This window comes from Lethenteron reissneri, chromosome 61 (assembly GCF_015708825.2).
Source record: "Lethenteron reissneri isolate LAM-NWPU_2019-01 chromosome 61, ASM1570882v1, whole genome shotgun sequence".
Lineage (NCBI taxonomy): Eukaryota > Metazoa > Chordata > Hyperoartia > Petromyzontiformes > Petromyzontidae > Lethenteron > Lethenteron reissneri.
Window position 1 is genome coordinate 4,316,968 of NC_083839.1, and position 19,210 is coordinate 4,336,177.

Here is a 19,210-nt window from a genome sequence, read left to right on the forward strand (position 1 = left end):
CTCTCCCCCTCTCACACCTCGTTCCCTTTTTCCTCTTGATTTCCACGCCCATCCCTCTCGTAGCACGCCTCAAATCCAGATCATCTCTCTCGCTCTCTCCATATGATCATTTTATGCGTCGCTCTTCCCTCCTTGATGCCATCCAAAGTTGTCTTCACCGATTCGTCTTCTTCTCGCTCCGAAATTAATGATCATGATATATTTATTATTGGTGGGGGGGTGGGGGTGAGATGAAAAAAAGAGTGTTGCTGTCTGTCTGCCTGCCTGCCTGCCTGCCTGTCTGTCTGTCTGCCTGTCTGTCTGTCTGTCTGCCTGTCTGTCTGTCTGTCTGCCTGGCTGTCTGCCTGTCTGCCTGCCTATATGCCTGTCTGTCTGTCTGGCTGTCTGTCTGTCTGCCTGTCTGGCTGTGTCTGCCTGCCTGTCTGTCTGTCTGTCTGCTTCTCTGTTTGTTTGTCTGTCTGTCTGCCTCTTTGCCTGCCTGCCTGTCTGTCTGCTTCTCTGTCTGTCTGTCTGCCTCTCTGCCTGCCTGTCTGCCTGTCTGTCCGTCTGCTTCTCTGTCTGTCTGTCTGTCTGCCTCTTTGTCTGCTTCTCTGTCTGTCTGCCTCTCTGCCTGTCTGTCTGTGTCTGTCTACCTGTCTGTCTGGCTGGCTGTCTGGCTGTCTGGCTGTCTGGCTGTCTGGCTGGAGGCCACCAGTTGGCCCGTTCGCGCTACGATCCAACGGGGTGGGGGCGGTGGAGCCGCTATGGCTTTTACAAAATCCATCGGCCCATAATTTTTTCCTTTTTTAAATCCTTTATATTAAGTTCGCTTGCTTGCTTGCGTGCTTGCTTGCTTGCTTACGATCGTGCAAATCTTTCGGTCGTTTTTTAACCCACTTCCCGTGATCCAATCGAGCTGACATTTTGCACACAGACTCGTTGTGCGAGACAATTCATTTTCGTGAAACGTTTTTTCCAAAATTTTACACTGTTTAGATAAAAAAAAATTCAATATTTATTTACCAATTGCTTAATGGTGGCAGACAATCATCTGACCAATAGGTGGCAGCCATCTCAAGCCAGAGAACGAGAGGACTCGAGCCGCCACGCATATAAAGGATTTAGAGTGAAAAACTTTGTTTTTACGGGTAAATTTTTTTAAGTCCCAGACCGTCACTGCTCACGGGGTGAAAGTGTCTTCGGGCGGCATTAGCGACAGCAGAGTGACAGGGAGACGACTGACCCACGCCAGCCTTTGGTGCAGGCCGGGCGGGAGGGAGGGCGGCAGCTTCCATCCCGGTGGCATGAGCAGTGGTTGGTTTGTTTCGCTGAGCGAGGGCTGGGCGGTGGTGATGATGATGGTGGCGGTGGTGATGATGGTGGCGGTGGTGATGGAGGAGGAGGTGGAGGAGGAGGGAGGAGGGGGGTTACCAATGCGACTTCACCGCTCACGGTTAATGAGCTCGGAGCGATGGCGATCTGTCGCGAGCGCCGTAAAAATGGCCCAATTAGGGCGCAGAATTGAGTCAGAAATAATTAATCCGCAGTGTGCAATTAACAAAAGACGCGCCCGCGTAATCAGTTAGGGTTAAATGCATAATGCATTGCATTCCGAGGGGGGCTGGGTGGAGAGGTTGAGGGTGAGTGGGGTGGGTGGCGCAGTGGTTGAAGCACTGCGCTAATTTCCAACTCAACCGGAGTTTGATTCCTGACCATGGGGAGGGGAGGGGGAGATTCATTGGCAGGAAATTCATTGTCCCATTGATGCTAACCGCTGGCGCCGCGGTGACTAGGAGATGTTAACGACCTCGCCTGGTGCGCAGGAGGTCGTGGGTTAGATCCCGACCCTGACGCCTGCTGCTGTACATTTGGAGTTTGTGTCTCTCTCTCTCTCTCTCATCATCATCACGGTGGCTAAGAGATGTTAACTACCTCGCCTGGTATACAGGAGATCGTGGGTTCGATCCCGACCCTGACGCCTGCTGCTGTATATTTGGAGTTTGTGTGTCTCTCTCTCACATTATCATCACGGTTGCTAGGAGATGTTAACTACCTCGCCTGGTGCACAGGAGGTCGTGGATTAGATCCCGACCCTGACGCCTGCTGCTGTATATTTGGAGTTTGTGTGTCTCTCTCTCACATTATCATCACGGTGACTAGGAGATGTTAACGACCTCGCCTGGTGCGCAGGAGGTCGTGGATTAGATCCCGACCCTGACGCCTGCTGCTGTATATTTGGAGTTTGCGTGTCTCTCTCATCATCATCATCATCACGGTGGCGAGGAGATGTTAACTGCCTCGCCTGGTGTGCAGGAGGTCGTGGGTTAGATCCCGACCCTGACGCCTGCTGCTGTATATTTGGAGTTTGCGTGTCTCTCATCATCATCATCATCACGGTGGCGAGGAGATGTTAACTCCCTCGCCTGGTGCACAGGAGGTCGTGGGTTCGATCCCGACCCTGACGCCTGCTGCTGTATATTTGGAGTTTGTGTGTCTCTCTCTCTCACATCATCACGGTGGCGAGGAGATGTTAACTACCTCGCCTGGTGCACAGGAGGTCGTGGGTTCGATCCCGACCCTGACGCCTGCTGCTGTATATTTGGAGTTTGCGTGTCTCTCATCATCATCACGGTGGCTAGGCGATGTTGGCTAACTCGCCTGGTATACAGGAGGTCACCGTGGTGCTATGTTGCTGAGCGAGAGCAAACAGCAATTTCAACTGAACCCTACGAGAAACCGGGAGCCAGTGAACAGTGAAAGTTACTTGACCTGGACACTGTCCGAGAAGTGGATGGCCTAAAGGAGCGCCCTCACCATACGAGGGCCTCAGGCCTTCTCATGGCCTTGCTGGGTCGAGGTCAGGGGTCGTTCACCAAAAACAACAAGAAGAGCCATTTTTTCGGTTTAAAAAATAACACACAAAACCAACGTCTCAACATTTCAGCAATTGCCCGTGGTGAATACGACATGGCGGTCGTGGGTCCTTAAGAGACGCCGTCGCGAAGAGCCAGGAGCCAGCACGCGGCTGCGGAGCCGGGACCCGGAGCTCAGGATGAGGAGGGGGAGGAGCGTGCACGGACTGATTCTACGGGAAAGACCACGCGGCTTTTGCTTCCAAATGGTAACCGCGTCACCTCGCGTCCCAAACACCGTTCGGTTTTTTCGATCGGAGTGCAGCCGCCAACCTCGTCGGGGAGCCAGTGGGAGGGGGCAGGGGGGGTCACCTCGTCAGCGAGCCAGTGGGGGGGGGGGGGTCACCTCGTCAGCGAGCCGCGCACCTCTCTGTGCTCGTGTGATGTCCGTGCGGTGGGTTTGGTGGCGAGCAGCGCCGCGGCCGCCGCTGCCGCCGCTGCCGCGGCATAGGGGAGAAAGCGGCTGCCGACCCCGGCGACGGTCCCGCCGCACGACCCAGGGACCGCGAAGCCGGCGGCGCCCCCGGCCGGCGTGGGCGAGCGGTCCGGGTTGGCCCGCTCGCCCACGGTCGCCGCCCCTGCGGTCGCCCCAGCAGCGGCCGCCCCCGCCGCATCCGAACGGGGGCCTCCCCCTCTCCCGCCGGCCGCGGACACCGCCGCGTGAGCGCACGCCACGCACGGGCACGGCAGCGCGTGGAACGTGGGGTAGAGGGGCGGCGGCGGCGGCGGCGGCGGCGGCGCGCGGAACCCGCACGGCAGCTCAGGCCGAGGGTACCCCCCGCCGCCTCCGTGTTCGAGGGCCCGAAACGGGTCCAGCGGCCGCAGCAGGGCCACCGGGTACAGCGCGCCACCACCACCACCACCGCCGCCGCTATGGTGAGCCGGCACGAGATGCTGGTGGTGCTGCTGGTGGTGTTGGTGGTGGTGGTGGTGCTGCTGGTGGTGGTACTGCAGGTGAGCCGGCAGGTGGGCCGCGGAGAAGGCGTAAGGGAGGCCAGCGGTGGCGGCGGCGGCGGCGGCGGTGGCCTGCGTGACCATGTAGGAGTAGAAGCCGGCCGGGTCCGACGGGGCGGGCCACGTCACGGACAGACGCTGCCGCTTGTCTTTCATTCGCCGGTTTTGGAACCACACCTACGGGGGGGGGGGGTAAGGGAAGGGGGGGGGGGTGCACAGGTGGCGCATCTACCGGTCATGTCAGTCACTCAACCCGTGGCACCACGTGGCCACACGCACCTTGATGGCTAACATCTCTCCTCTCTCACATGATACATGGACCCCACCACGTGGTTTCTACCATCTCATGACCCCACGTGGATACCACGTGGTTCCACCATCTCACGACGACCTCACGTGGACACCACGTGGCTCCACCATCTCACGACGACCCCACGTGGACATCACGTGGTTCCACCATCTCACGACGACCCCACGTGGACACCACGTGGCTCCACCATCTCACGACGACCCCACGTGGACACCACGTGGCTCCACCATCTCACGACGATCCCACGTGGACATCACGTGGCTCCACCATCTCATGACCCCACGTGGACACCACGTGGCTCCACCATCTCATGACCCCACGTGGACATCACGTGGCTCCACCATCTCATGACCCCACGTGGACACCACGTGGCTCCACCATCTCATGACCCCACGTGGACATCACGTGGCACCACCATCTCATGACCCCACGTGGACATCACGTGGCTCCACCATCTCACGACGACCCCAAGTGGACACCACGTGGCTCCACCATCTCACGACGACCCCACGTGGACATCACGTGGCTCCACCATCTCACGACGACCCCACGTGGACATCACGTGGCTCCACCATCTCACGACGACCCCACGTGGACATCACGTGGCTCCACCATCTCACGACGACCCCACGTGGACATCACGTGGTTTCACCATCTCACGACGACCCCACGTGGACATCACGTGGCTCCACCATCTCACGACGACCCCACGTGGACATCACGTGGCTCCACCATCTCACGACGACCCCACGTGGACACCACGTGGCTCCACCATCTCACGATGACCCCACGTGGACATCACGTGGCTCAACCATCTCACGATGACCCCACGTGGACACCACGTGGACATCACGTGGCTCCACCATCTCACGACGACTCCACGTGGACACCACGTGGCTCCACCATCTCATGACGACCCCACGTGGACACCACATGGCTCCACCATCTCACGACGACCCCACGTGGACATCACGTGGCTCCACCATCTCACGACGACCCCACGTGGACATCACGTGGCTCCACCATCTCACGACGACCCCACGTGGACACCACGTGGCTCCACCATCTCACGATGACCCCACGTGGACATCACGTGGCTCAACCATCTCACGATGACCCCACGTGGACACCACGTGGACATCACGTGGCTCCACCATCTCACGACGACTCCACGTGGACACCACGTGGCTCCACCATCTCATGACGACCCCACGTGGACACCACATGGCTCCAGCATCTCACGACGACCCCACGTGGACACCACGTGGCACCACCATCTCACGACGACCCCACGTGGATATCACGTGGCTCCACCATCTCACGACGACCCCACGTGGACATCACGTGGCTCCACCATCTCACGACGACCCCACGTGGACACCACGTGGCTCCACCATCTCACGATGACCCCACGTGGACATCACGTGGCTCAACCATCTCACGATGACCCCACGTGGACACCACGTGGACATCACGTGGCTCCACCATCTCACGACGACTCCACGTGGACACCACGTGGCTCCACCATCTCATGACGACCCCACGTGGACACCACATGGCTCCACCATCTCACGACGACCCCACGTGGACACCACGTGGCACCACCATCTCACGACGACCCCACGTGGACACCACGTGGCACCACCATCTCACGACGACCCCACGTGGACATCACGTGGCTCCACCATCTCACGACGACCCCACGTGGACATCACGTGGCTCCACCATCTCACGACGACCCCACGTGGACACCACTCACCTTGATGGTCGTCTCGGGCAGGTTGAGGGCGGCCGCGAGCTCGCACCGGCGTGGCCTCGAGACGTAGTTCTCGCGGTAGAACTCCTTCTCCAGGCGCCCGATCTGCTCGCGCGTGAAGGCTGTGCGGTAGCGGCGCGCCTGGTCTGACCCCGTGGGACACGCGGTGGACACGTGGGGCCCACCGCCACCTCCACCACCATCACTCACGCCGGTGGAATTGTCCCTTGTCATGTTGAACGGCAGCCCTCTTCGAGCACCACCGACTGCACCTCCACCTCCGTCTCCTCCTCTGTCCGCACAGACGCTCCGATTCGCTCCGTCGCTCGCGGACGGACGCGTCGCGCACTCCGTGAGCGCTGTGGGTGAAACGGGACGGGTATAAAGGCAAAGGTCCCCCGTCTGGTCTTCACAGGATGTCAGCAGAGCCAGTGCCGTGCTGTATTTGTGTGGACACATCATCACCCCGTGAAGATTTACAGACTGGTGGTTGAGCGCCCTTGAAGGGAATTGATGTGGGCAACATCATGCCCGGCTGCCTTTGAGGTTGAGTCGACCTAGGGGAGGCTGATAACCGGGTCAGATATTCGCCACTGTCATTCGTGGTAGCGCTAACCACACCGCGCTACCGCTACTGACGCACCCTGGAAGACAAAGATCCCCCGAATAGCCTTAACAGACTGTAGGGGCAAGTGCTGTTAGCGAGCACCTCTTACCGACAACATCTCTCTCCCAATTCAGCAAGAAAAAAAAAGTTTTTGCTGCGGTTTTCCCAACTGATGATGATGATTGCTTGTGTTGCGATCGAAACGTCGTGAGAATTATTTTATTATGATTTATTTTTATTATTGTATTACTTCCCTTCTACGTGACTTTACCGAAAGAACCAAGAAGATGAATCCCTGCAGTCACGAAAGCTTTAAATCGAAATTTAATTATATTTTATTACGTTGTATTTTTATTATTTTATTATTTCCCTTCTACGTGACTTTACCGAAAGAACCAAGAAGATGAATCCCTGCAGTCACGAAAGAAGCTTTAAATCGAAATCTAATTTTATTTTATTATGTTTTATTTTTATTATTTTATTACTTCCCTTCTACGTGACTTTACCGAAAGAACCAAGAAGATGAATCCCTGCAGTCACGAAAGAAGCTTTAAATCGAAATCTAATTTTATTTTATAATGTTTTATTTTTATTATTTTATTACTTCCCTTCTACGTGACTTTACCGAAAGAACCAAGAAGAAGAAGAAAATTATTTCTTGCTGTGGTTTTCCCACCTGATGATGATGATTGCTTGTGTTGCGATCGAAACGTCGCGATTTGATTTAATTTATTTTCTACCCACGTGACTTTACCGAAAGAAGCAAGCAGTATGGATCCATGCAGTCAGGAAAACTTCAAATCGAGATTAAAGATCCCCCCGTGTAGCCTGAACAGGACGTAGGGGCAAGTGCTGTTAGCGAGTAGCGCCTTTGAAGGCCGGCACGGCACACGAGGGGGTGGGTGGCCAGCACCACGCCCGACCGCCTTTGTCTCCCTGACACACACACACACTGACACACTGACACACACATTGACACACACACTGACACACACACTGACACACACTGACACTGACACACTCACTGACACACACACTGACAACAACAACAACAACCGCCATTCGCCACTAAGTGGCGGTGACGTCACCACGATGCTTGTGCCAGGCCAAGTGCACCTTGAGGCCACGTGAAGTGTCGAAAGCCCGCTGGCAGGAGGTCACGGGGCAGACCCAGGTGCCACTGGTCGACTGACCGAGATGACCGAGATGACTGGCTGATGCACCACCTGTGCCCCCTACTGTGCCAACTTGCTGTGCTTTAGCCACCCGGCGCTCCGCTCGTTGTTGTGAGCGTCGCTCCTCCGCCCTCCGTTGTTGTTGGAGGGCGACTGCCTCCAACTGCCCAGTAGCGTCCTTCACGAGCCTCCTCCACTGAGGCCGATCTTGACACCGCTGGTACCAGTCATCGGCAAGTCCACTCAGCTCCACGTCCTCCTGTACCACATCACTCCATCTCTTCTCCAGCCCGTGCCGCGCCCGTCTAGCCCCCTCGATCCGGCCGAACAAAAGCACACACACTGACACACACACACACACTGACACACACACACACACACTGACACACACTCACTGACACACACACACACTGACACACACACACACACACTGACACACACACACACACTGACACACACACACTGACACACACACACACTGACACACACACACACTGACACACACACACTGACACACACACACACACACTGACACACACTCACTGACACACACACACACTGACACACACACACACACTGACACACACTCACTGACACACACACTCACTGACACACACACACACACACTGACACACACACACTGACACACACACACTGACACACACACACACACTGACACACACACACACACACACTGACACACACACACACACACTGACACACACACACTGACACACACACACTGACACACACTCACTGACACACACTCACTGACACAATCTCCCAGCTACTTACGTCTACTCTCCGTGAATCGCACCGAGTTGACGCAGAAATCCTCTCCCGCGCTCCGTCTCTCCTCTTCCACGTCGATCATCTCCTCCACCACCTCCTCCTCCTCCTCCACCACCTCCTCCTCCTCCTCCCCCTCCTCTTCCACCTCCTACTCCTCCTCCTCCACCACCTCCCCCCTCCTCCTCCTCCTCCTCTTCCTCCTCCTCCTCCACCACCTCCCCCTCCTCTTCCACCTCCTCCTCCTCCACCACCTCCTCCACCACCTCCTCTTCCACCTCCTCCTCCTCCTCCTCCACCACCTCCCCCTCCTCTTCCTCCTCCTCCTCTTCGACTTCTCTTCGACTTCTCGCTGCAGCAGAAGCAGCGACCGTTCCAGCGGATACAGGAATAGCAGCAACAGTAGTCGAAGCATCAGTTGCAGTAGCAGCAGCAGCAGTAGTTGCAGCAGTAGTAGCAGCAGCAGCAACAGTAGTAGCACTAGCAGCAGTAGCAGCAGCAGCAGCAGTAGTAGCAGCAGTACCAGTAGCAGCGGCAGTAGCAGCGGTATCATTACCAGCAGCAGTAGCAGCAGTATCAGTAGTAGCAGCTGTAGTAGCAGCAGCAGCAACAGTAGTAGCACTAGCAGCAGTAGCAGCAGCAGTAGTAGCAGCAGTAGCAGCAGTATCAGTACCAGCAGTAGTAGCAGCAGTATCAGTAGCAGCATCAGTACCAGCAGTAGTATCAGTACCAGTAGCTGTAGCAGCAGTATCAGTACCAGCAGTAGTCGTAATAGATTCAGTAGCAACAGTAGTAGCAGCAGTAGCAGCAGCAGCATCAGCAGCAGCTGTAGCAGCAGCAGCAGCACAGCAGTATCAGTAGTAGCAATAGAAGCAGTAGTGGTATCAGCAGTAGCAGGATCAGTATCAGGAGCAGCAGTATCAGGAGCAGCAGTATCAGTAGTAGCAGCAGTAGAAGCAGCAGTGGTATCAGCAGGATCAGTATCAGCAGCAACAGTATCAGGAGCAGCAGTATCAGTAGCAGCAGCAGTATCAGCAGTAGCAGCAGTATCAGCAACAGCAGCAGTATCAGCAGTATCAGTAGTATCAGCAGTATCAGCAGGATCAGTATCAGCAGTAGGTGGATCTTTATCTCCGAGCTGCAATTCCCTAAGCATCTCGAAGCGCACACGTCCATTGCTGCTGCTGATGATGATGCTAGCGAAGGGGGTGGTGATGGTGGTTGGGTGGTGGTGGTGATGGTGGTTGGGGGTGGTGGTGATGGTGGTGGTGGTTGGGGGTGGTGGTGATGGTGGTTGGGGGTGGTGGTTGGGGGTGGCGGTGGTGGTGGTGAAGGGGGTGGTGATGGTAATGTTAGTTGGGGGTGGTGGTGATGGTGGTGGTTGGGGGTGGTGGTGATGGTGGTGGTGGTTGGGGGTGGTGGTGATGGTGGTGGTGATGGTGGTGGTTGGGGGTGGTGGTGAAGGTGGTGAAGGTGGTGGTGGTGATGGTGATGCGAGTGAGGGTAGAGGTGGTGTAGTGGGTAGCGCACTGCGCTACGAACCCAACGACCCGAGTTCGATTCCAGCTCACGGCCAACATCAATAACGATTACATGAACCAGTTTTGGGCCTCCCCTAGATCGATTCGACCTCAAATATGAGTACCTGGTGCGGTGTCTACAACATCAGCACTGGGGAGACTAAGGCGGCCGCGCTAACCGCTACGCTACCGATCCACAGACAGACGCAGACAAACACCAACGCATCAGAGACGACCCAGAGAGACGCAGAGACCCAGAGACCCCGAGAGACAAAACCACCTTGTACTCACCAAATGTGTTGACTTCTGTGACTCAAAGACCCAGTGATTGGAAGAGCCGCATCTCAACAACAACAACAACAACTATGTAAAGTAAACACATAAACACTCTATTGTATATGCCGTATTAAGAGGATCAATGACAGGATGCCATAACCGCAAACGACGAAACGTATAAACGCTGTATATCTTATATATATATATGTGTGTGTGTTGTATATGTGTGTGTGTGTGTGATACAGAGAGCGGACACAATGCTGCCTGCTGCTTCCCAGTTTCAGCTGTCTGTGATCTCTGATCCGCCTTCATCCACCTCGAGTTTCAGCCTCCTCCTCCTCCTGCTCCTACCCCCGTCAAATACCCCAAACTACTCCCCCACCTACTCCCCCACCTACCTACACATACCTAGAGCCCCTCCCCAGCCACCCTCCCTTCCCTCCTCCCGTCACCTCGCCTCCCACCCACCCCGCCATCCCCCACACATTCACCCACCCACACACACATTCACTCACCCACACGCACACATTCACCCACACACACATTCACCCACACACCTACACACATTCATTCATCCACACACCTACACACATTCACACATTCACCCACTCACACACCCACACACACATTCACTCACACACCTACCCACTCACACACACATTCACCCACACACACATATTCACACACACACATTCACCCACACACCTACACACATTCATTCACCCACACACCTACACACATTCACCCACACACCTACACACACTCACACACACATTCACCCACTCACACACATTCACCCACACACACACATTCACACACCCACACACATTCACACACCCACACACACACATTCACCCACTCACACACACATTCACCCACACACACACCCACACACCCACGCACATTCACCCACACACCTACACACTAATGCCCACCCACACGCGCATTCAAACAAAATGCAAAGGTCCCCCGTGCAGCCTTCACAGACCTTTAGGGGCAAGTGCTGTTAGCGCGGCACCTACGAAGGCCGGCACGGCAGCGCCCCAGACGGTGGTAGGAGACCAGAACCACGCACCCACGGCCGCCTTTGTCTCCCCAGTGACGTTGTTTACGACACACCGCAGCAGCAGGTACTCATTTGAGGCCGAGTAGACCTAGGGGAAGGCTCACCATTCGCCCACCCACCCATCTACTCACCACGTAACTAACTTCTCACCACCATCATCATCATCATCAATCATGCATCACCCACCCCCCTCCCTCCTCTTCACACCCCCTCCCCTTTCCCCAATAAAATGAAGGTAAAGATCACCCGTGTAGGCTACACAAGGCTGTTGGGACAAGTGCTTTGAGGCAGGTAGACTCCTCCATATGTACACACACACACGCGCACACGTTACCGCATATACACATTACACACTATTCATACACACACACACACAAAGACAAAGATCCCCCGTGTAGCCTTAACACACTTTTGGGGGCAAGTGCTGTTAGCGAGCACCTACGAAGGCCGGCACGGCACACGAGGGGGGGGGGGGGGATGGGTGGCCAGCACCACGCCCGGCCGCCTTTGTCTCCCTCGTGGGCGATGTTTACTACACACCGCGCCAGGTACTCGTTTGAGGCTGAATTGATCTAGGGGAGGCCCAGAACCGATTCAAGGTATTGGTCGTGAGCGGGAATCGAACTCGCAGCGCGCTAACCATTGTGCCACCGCTCACGAGCCTCCAAAGACAAAGATCCCCCGTATAGCCTGGCAGAGACCTTGTTGGGGCAAGTGCTGTGAGCGAGTAGCCTCCTCCTGCAATCCCAAACACAGCCACCGCTTTGTGGCGGTGACGTCACCACGGCGCCCGTACCAGGCTAGGTGCACGTCGAGGCCACGTGAAGGCGAGCGCGCGCGCGCGTTATCACCCAGCTGAGAGGCAATCGAGAGCGTCAAGTGTGTGTATGTCGAGGTGTGTGTGTGTGTGTAGAGGTGTTGGTGTGTGTGTAGGTGTGTGTAGGTGTGTGTAGGTGTGTGTGTAGATGTGTGTGTAGATGTGTGTAGAGGTGTGTGTGTGTAGGAGTGTGTGTGAAGGTGTGTGTGTGTAGATGTGTGTGTGTAGGTGTGTGTGTATGTCGAGGTGTGTGTATGTAGAGGTGTTGGTGTGTGTGTAGGTGTGTGTAGGTGTGTGTGTGTGTAGGTGTATAGGTGTGTGTAGGTGTGTGTGTGTAGCTGTATAGGTGTGTGTAGAGATGTGTGTGTGTGTAGAGGTGTATGTAGGTGTGTGTGTAGATGTGTGTGTGTAGGTGTGTGTGTGTGTAGAGGTGTGTAGAGGTGTGTGTGTGTAGAGGTGTGTGTAGGTGTGTGTAGAGGTGTGTGTGTAGGTGTGTGTACGTAGAGGTGTGTGTGTGTAGAGGTGTGTGTAGGTGTGTGTAGAGGTGTGTGTGTAGGTGTGTGTGTGTGTAGAGGTGTGTGTGTGTAGGTGTGTGTGTAGGTGTGTGTGTAGGTGTGTGTGTAGAGGTGTGTGTGTAGGTGTGTGTAGAGGTGTGTGTAGGTGTGTGTAGGTGTGTGTGTGTGTAGGTGTGTGTGTGTGTCGAGGTGTGTGTAGGGTTGTATGTGTAGAGGTATGTGTGTGTAGAAGTGTGTGTAGGTGTGTGTGTGTAGGTGTGTGTGGGTGAATGTTTGTAGGTGTGTGGAACTTAAATTAGTACCTTGTGGTGGTGTGTAAATATCGACACCGGGGAGACAAAGTCGGCCGGGCGTGGTGCTGGCCACCCACCCCCTCGTGTGCCGTGCCGGCCTTCATAGGCGCTCGCTAACAGCACTTGCCCCAACATCTCGTTCAGGCTACACGGGGATCTTTAATCTAGATTTGAAGTTTTCGTGACTGCAAGAATTTCCACTCTTTGCTTCTTTCGGTAAAGTCACGTGGGTAGAAAATAAAATAAATCAAATCGCGACGTTTCGATCGCAACACAATCAATCATCATCATCAGGTGGGAAAACCACAGAAAAAAAACATTTTTTAAATCCTTTATATTAAGTTCGCTTGCTTGCTTGCTTAGGACCGTGCAAATCTTTCGGTCGTTTTTTAACCCACTTCCCGTGATCCAATCGAGCTGACATTTTGCACACAGACTCGTTGTGCGTAACAATGAATTTTCATGAAAATTTGTTTCCAAAATTTTGACCCATAGGTGGCAGCCATCTCAAGCCAGAGGACGAGAGGACTCTAGCCGCCACGCATACAAAGGATTTATAGTGAAAAACTTTGTTTTTACGGGCTATATACTTGTTTCTTGCTGAAGTGGGAGAGAGATACCGTCGCTAAGAGGTCTTTGCAAAGGGGCAACTCCAGACTTTGAGGGTGAAAACAGGAAGATGAGGAGGAGGAGTAGGAGGGGGTCGATCTGTAAATCAAAGGGGGCGAGCGAATTTCCATCAATGCCTCGTTGGAATCACGACCATCACAAACTCGCGGGCACAAACGTCTCTCTCGAAGCGGCGCATTTCATCGCCGCTTTCACGGCCTTAAAATGTTTGCCGTCTCATCGGCGAGGTCACCTGTGAAGAATATTACGATAATTGCGTCTTAGTGTAAAACGGCCATATCCCGTGCAGAGGTCAATAGGTCATGTTGCGTAAGGTGAGCCTAGTCACGTGTGTCAGGAGGAGGAGGAGCGGTGGCGCAGTGGTGAGCGTACTTGATGTGTATACTGTACGTGTGTATTTGGAGTGTGTGTGTGTGTTGGTGTCTTTGTGTGTGAGTGTGGTGTGGAGCGGCAGTGCAGCAGTTAGGCAAAGGCGATCGGGCCGGCCTTCATAGGTGCTCGCTAACAGCACTTGCCCCGAACAGTCTGTTAAGGCTACACGGGGGATCTTTGTCTTTGTCTGCGGGGAGCGGTGGTGCAGCGGTTAGCGCGCTGCGCTACGAACCCGGCGACCCGAGTTCGATTCCCGCTCACGGCCAACACCGGTGACGATTCTCCGAACCGGTCCTGGGCCTCCCCCTAGGTCGACTAAGCCTCAAAATGAGTACCTGGTGCGGTGTGTCACACACATCGCCACCGGGAAGACAAAGGCGGCCGGGCGTGGTTGCTGTGCCACCAACCCCCCTCGCGTGCCGTTCCGGCTTTCACAGGTTAGCCACTCGCCAAAAGCACTTGCCCCAACGGCCTGCGAAAGGCTACACGGTAAGGGGGACTCTTTGCCTTTATCTCTTTACGTGGCCAAGTATTCTCAATCCGGTCCGAAGTTGCTCTCCGTACGGGGCGTTTAAAACCCAAACTCAGTCAATGTCGTTCGCCTTGATGTCCCAACCCCACCCCCCCCACCCACGTAAAACACATTCCTGCGGAGGGAGCTGGTAGGAACGTTGGGTTGCTCGGTCAATGGCCTGCAGGGTCAACGGCGGCGTGGTGTATTCCGCAAATATGCCCGACTGTGAGGGCGGGTACAAGCCGGCGTGAGTAGGTTAAACGTTGAGTTTTATAAGGGCACCACGGGGTGACCAGCCCCTCCCCACCCAGCCCCACCCTTCCCACCCCCCCACCCAGCCCACCCAGCCCCACCCATCCCCTCCCCACCCAGCCCACCCAGCCCCACCCTCCCCACCCTCCCCTCCCCACCCAGCCCCACCCTCCCCACCTAGCCCCTCCCTGCACGACGGACGGACACAATAATCCCCTGTGGGCTGGTGTAACCAGAGGTTCCTACCAGTATCAACCCCCTGCCCCCACATCTCTCTCTCCTCCCGACCATTGGGTAATCATCATAGCGAGCCCACTAAACACCACTTAAGTGGGCAATGAAATGTTACAAAACAAAAAGACTCCGATCGTATAAGCGGCGCGCGACGTCCATTAACGCGTCGTCAAGAGAGTAAGAACACTTCCACTACAAACAATAATTGACACTGCTTTTTGGTTCTTTCGGTAAAGTCACGGTAGAAATGAAATAAATAAAATAATAGAATACAACGTTTCGATTGCAACACAGGCAATCGTCATCAGCTACGAATGAATGAGAGAAAACAAACATATTAAATCTTCTTCTTGGTTCTTTCGGTAAAGTCACGTAGAAGGGAAATAATAAAATAATAAAAATTTAACATAATAAAAATTAAACATGATAAAAAAATATAATAAAATAATAAAATGAAATAATATAATAATATTAATCGAAATTTTTAGGTAGTAAACTTAGAAATGTAATGCGATACAACACAGAGAGTCGGCTAACATAACAGTCAACACCCTACCTGGTTGATTACGTTCCTCCAAAGATTGCTAAGTTTGAGAGAGAGAGAGACGAAACACAGACACATAGACACACAGACAGACACACAAGCAGAGAGAGACACACAATATAGACACACAGACAGAAACATAAGCAGAGAGAGACACACACAGAGACACAGAGAGAGAGGCACACATAGACACACAGACACATAAGCAGAGAAAAACAACACAGAGACACACAGAGAGAGAGAGAGACACACATTTTACAGATATAGATGCCACTGGTTCTTCACTTTCTACAGATGTAGATACCACTGGTTCTTCACGTTCTGCAGGTGTAGATGTCACTGGTTCTTCACGTTCTGCAGATGTAGATGCCACTGGTTCTTCACTTTCTACAGATGTAGATACCACTGGTTCTTCACGTTCTGCAGATGTAGATGTCACTGGTTCTTCACGTTCTGTAGATGTAGATGCCACTGGTTATTCATGTTCTACAGATGTAGATGCCACTGGTTCTTCACGTTCTGCAGATGTAGATGTCACTGGTTCTTCACGTACTGCAGATCTAGATGTCACTGGTTATTCACGTTCTGTAGATGTAGATGCCACTGGTTCTTCACGTACTGCAGATGTAGATGTCACTGGTTCTTCACGTACTGCAGATGTAGATGCCACTGGTTCTTCACGTTCTGTAGATGTAGATGCCACTGGTTATTCATGTTCTACAGATGTAGATGCCACTGGTTCTTCACGTTCTGCAGATGTAGATGTCACTGGTTCTTCACGTACTGCAGATATAGATGTCACTGGTTATTCACGTTCTGCAGATGTAGATACCACTGGTTCTTCACGTACTGCAGATGTAGATGTCACTGGTTCTTCACGTACTGCAGATGTAGATGCCACTGGTTCTTCACGTTCTGTAGATGTAGTTGCCACTGGTTCTTCACATTCTGCAGATGTAGATGCCACTGGTTCTTCACGTTCTGCAGATGTTGATGCCACTGGTTCTTCACGTTCTGCAGATGTAGATGCCACTGGTTTTTCACGTTCTGTTGATGTAGATGCCACTGGTTCTTCACGTTCTACAGATGTAGATGCCACTGGTTCTACACGTTCTGTAGATGTAGATGCTACTGGTTCTTCATGTTCTGCAGATGTAGATGCCACTGGTTCTTCGCGTTCTGAAGATGTAGGTGCCACCAACGCCATCTATCGTGCGGTAGTTGAACTTACAACTCTGTGTCACAACTAGCAACTGGATATTCGGACAGGTTTCTTCGTGTCTCTGAAAGTTGGTAGCAATAATGAATAATAATGATAATAATTTACATTTTATTTCTAAGGCGCTTTCTACTAATATCTCAAGGCGTCATGGAACTCAAGCAAGCAATATCGTCTTTGATGCAGTGCTGAGTCTATAGGCAGTGTTGAGTCTTTGGGCAGTGTTGAGTCTATGGTGCAGTGTTGAGTCTATGGTGCAGTGTTGAGTCTATGGTGCAGTGCTGAGTCTATAGGCAGTGTTGAGTCTATGGGCAGTGTTGAGTATTTGGGCAGTGTTCAGTCTATGGTGCAGTGTTGAGTATATGGTGCAGTGTTGAGTCTATGGGCAGTGCTGAGTCTATGGGCAGTGTTGAGTCTATAGGCAGTGTTGAGTCTATGGGTAGTGCTGAGTCTATGGGCAGTGTTGAGTCTATGGGCAGTGTTGAGTCTATGGGCAGTGTTGAGTCTATGGGTCTCAGTGTTGAGTCTATGGGCAGTGTTGAGTCTATGGGTCTCAGTGTTGAGTCTATGGGTCTCAGTGTTGAGTCTATGGGCAGTGTTGAGTCTATGGGTCTCAGTGTTGAGTCTATGGGTCTCAGAGTTGAGTCTATGGGTATCAGTGTTGAGTTCTATGGGTAGTGTTAAGTCTGTGGGGCTCAGTGCTGAGTCTATGGGCAGTGTTGAGTCTATGGGTCTCAGTGTTGAGTCTATGGGTATCAGTGTTGAGTCTATGGGGCTCAGTGCTGAGTCTATGGGCAGTGTTGAGTCTGTGGGGCTCAGTGCTGAGTTTATGGGCAGTGTTGAGTCTGTGGGGCTCAGTGCTGAGTCTATGGGCAGTGTTGAGTCTATGGGTCTGAGTGTTGCGTCTATGGGCAGTGCTGAGTCTGTTGGGCTCAGTGTTGAGTCTATGGGGAGTGTTGAGTCTATGGGCAGTGTTGAGTCTATGGGCAGTGCTGAGTCTATGGGTCTCAGTGCTGAGTCTATGGGTCTCAGTGTTGAGTCTATGGGGCAGTGCTGAGTCTATGGGCAGTGTTGCTCAATGCACAGAGGAAGTTGATTCCAGTGGAGGGGTGCAAGGAGGGAGAAGCACCGACTAATGTGATGACTATGATGCATTGCGCCCGACTGTAGTTTGCGAGTATCTGTTAAAGATTTCCATTCCACGTGTTTATATCCAATGACGCTGTACGGGTCAAGAGCATACACCACAAACACATCCAGTAAGTTAAATGAAAGCGTGTAAAACGTTTTAAAATATATGTTTTGGAATTGTTTTACGATAAAATATCGTGTTGTTATCAGTATGACATAGCTATACTAAGTTTGCAGTCGATAGCACATTGGGAAGTGTGTAAGAATTGAGTTACAAGATTTATTTTTAAAATCCTTTATATTAAGTTCGCTTGCTTGCTTGCGTGCTTGCGTGCTTGCTTGCTTACGACCGTACAAATCTTTCGGTCGTTTTTTAACCCACTTCCCGTGATCCAATCGAGCTGACATTTTGCACACAGACTCGTTGTGCCAGACAATTAATGTTCGTGAATTTGTTTTCCAAAATTTTACACTGTTTAGGGAAAACAAATTAAATATTTAATTACCAATTGCTAAATACTGGCAGACAATCATCTGACCCATAGGTGGCAGCCATCTCAAGCCAGAGGACGAGAGGACTCTAGCCGCCACGCATATAAAGGATTTAGAATGAAAAACTTTGTTTTTACGGGTTATATTTGTATTAAGTTCGCTTGCTTGCGTGCTTGCGTGCTTGCTTGCTTGCTTACGACCGTGCAAATCTTTCGGTCGTTTTTTAACCCACTTCCCGTGATCCAATCGAGCTGACATTTTGCACACAGACTCGTTGTGCGAGACAATTAATGTTCGTGAATTTTTTTTCTCCAAAATTTTACACTGTTTAGGGAAAACAAATTAAATATTTAATTACCAATTGCTAAATACTGGCAGACAATCATCTGACCCATAGGTGGCAGCCATCTCAAGCCAGAGGACGAGAGGACTCTAGCCGCCACGCATATAAAGGATTTAGAATGAAAAACTTTGTTTTTACGGGTTATACTTGTATTAAGTTCGCTTGCTTGCGTGCTTGCGTGCTTGCTTGCTTGCTTACGACCGTGCAAATCTTTCGGTCGTTTTTTAACCCACTTCCCGTGATCCAATCGAGCTGACATTTTGCACACAGACTCGTTGTGCGAGACAATTAATGTTCGTGCATTTTTTTTCTCCAAAATTTTACACTGTTTAGGGAAAACAAATTAAATATTTAATTACCAATTGCTAAATACTGGCAGACAATCATCTGACCCATAGGTGGCAGCCATCTCAAGCCAGAGGACGAGAGGACTCTAGCCGCCACGCATATAAAGGATTTAGAATGAAAAACTTTGTTTTTACGGGTTATACTTGTATTAAGTTCGCTTGC

General features: G+C 52.6%; 1 protein-coding gene across 1 annotated transcript; it reads right to left on the reverse strand.

Annotated features, from left to right (window-relative positions):
- Positions 1 to 3,233: 3,233 nt before the first annotated feature.
- LOC133358254 (homeobox even-skipped homolog protein 2-like) lies at positions 3,234 to 8,567 on the reverse strand. The gene is made up of 4 exons (XM_061576494.1): positions 8,489 to 8,567; positions 5,915 to 6,270; positions 3,841 to 4,022; positions 3,234 to 3,762 (listed from the first exon to the last, which is right to left on the reverse strand). Exons 1-4 carry the CDS (start codon positions 8,565 to 8,567, stop codon positions 3,234 to 3,236), a joined length of 1,146 nt encoding a protein of 381 aa, XP_061432478.1.
- Positions 8,568 to 19,210: the final 10,643 nt, after the last annotated feature.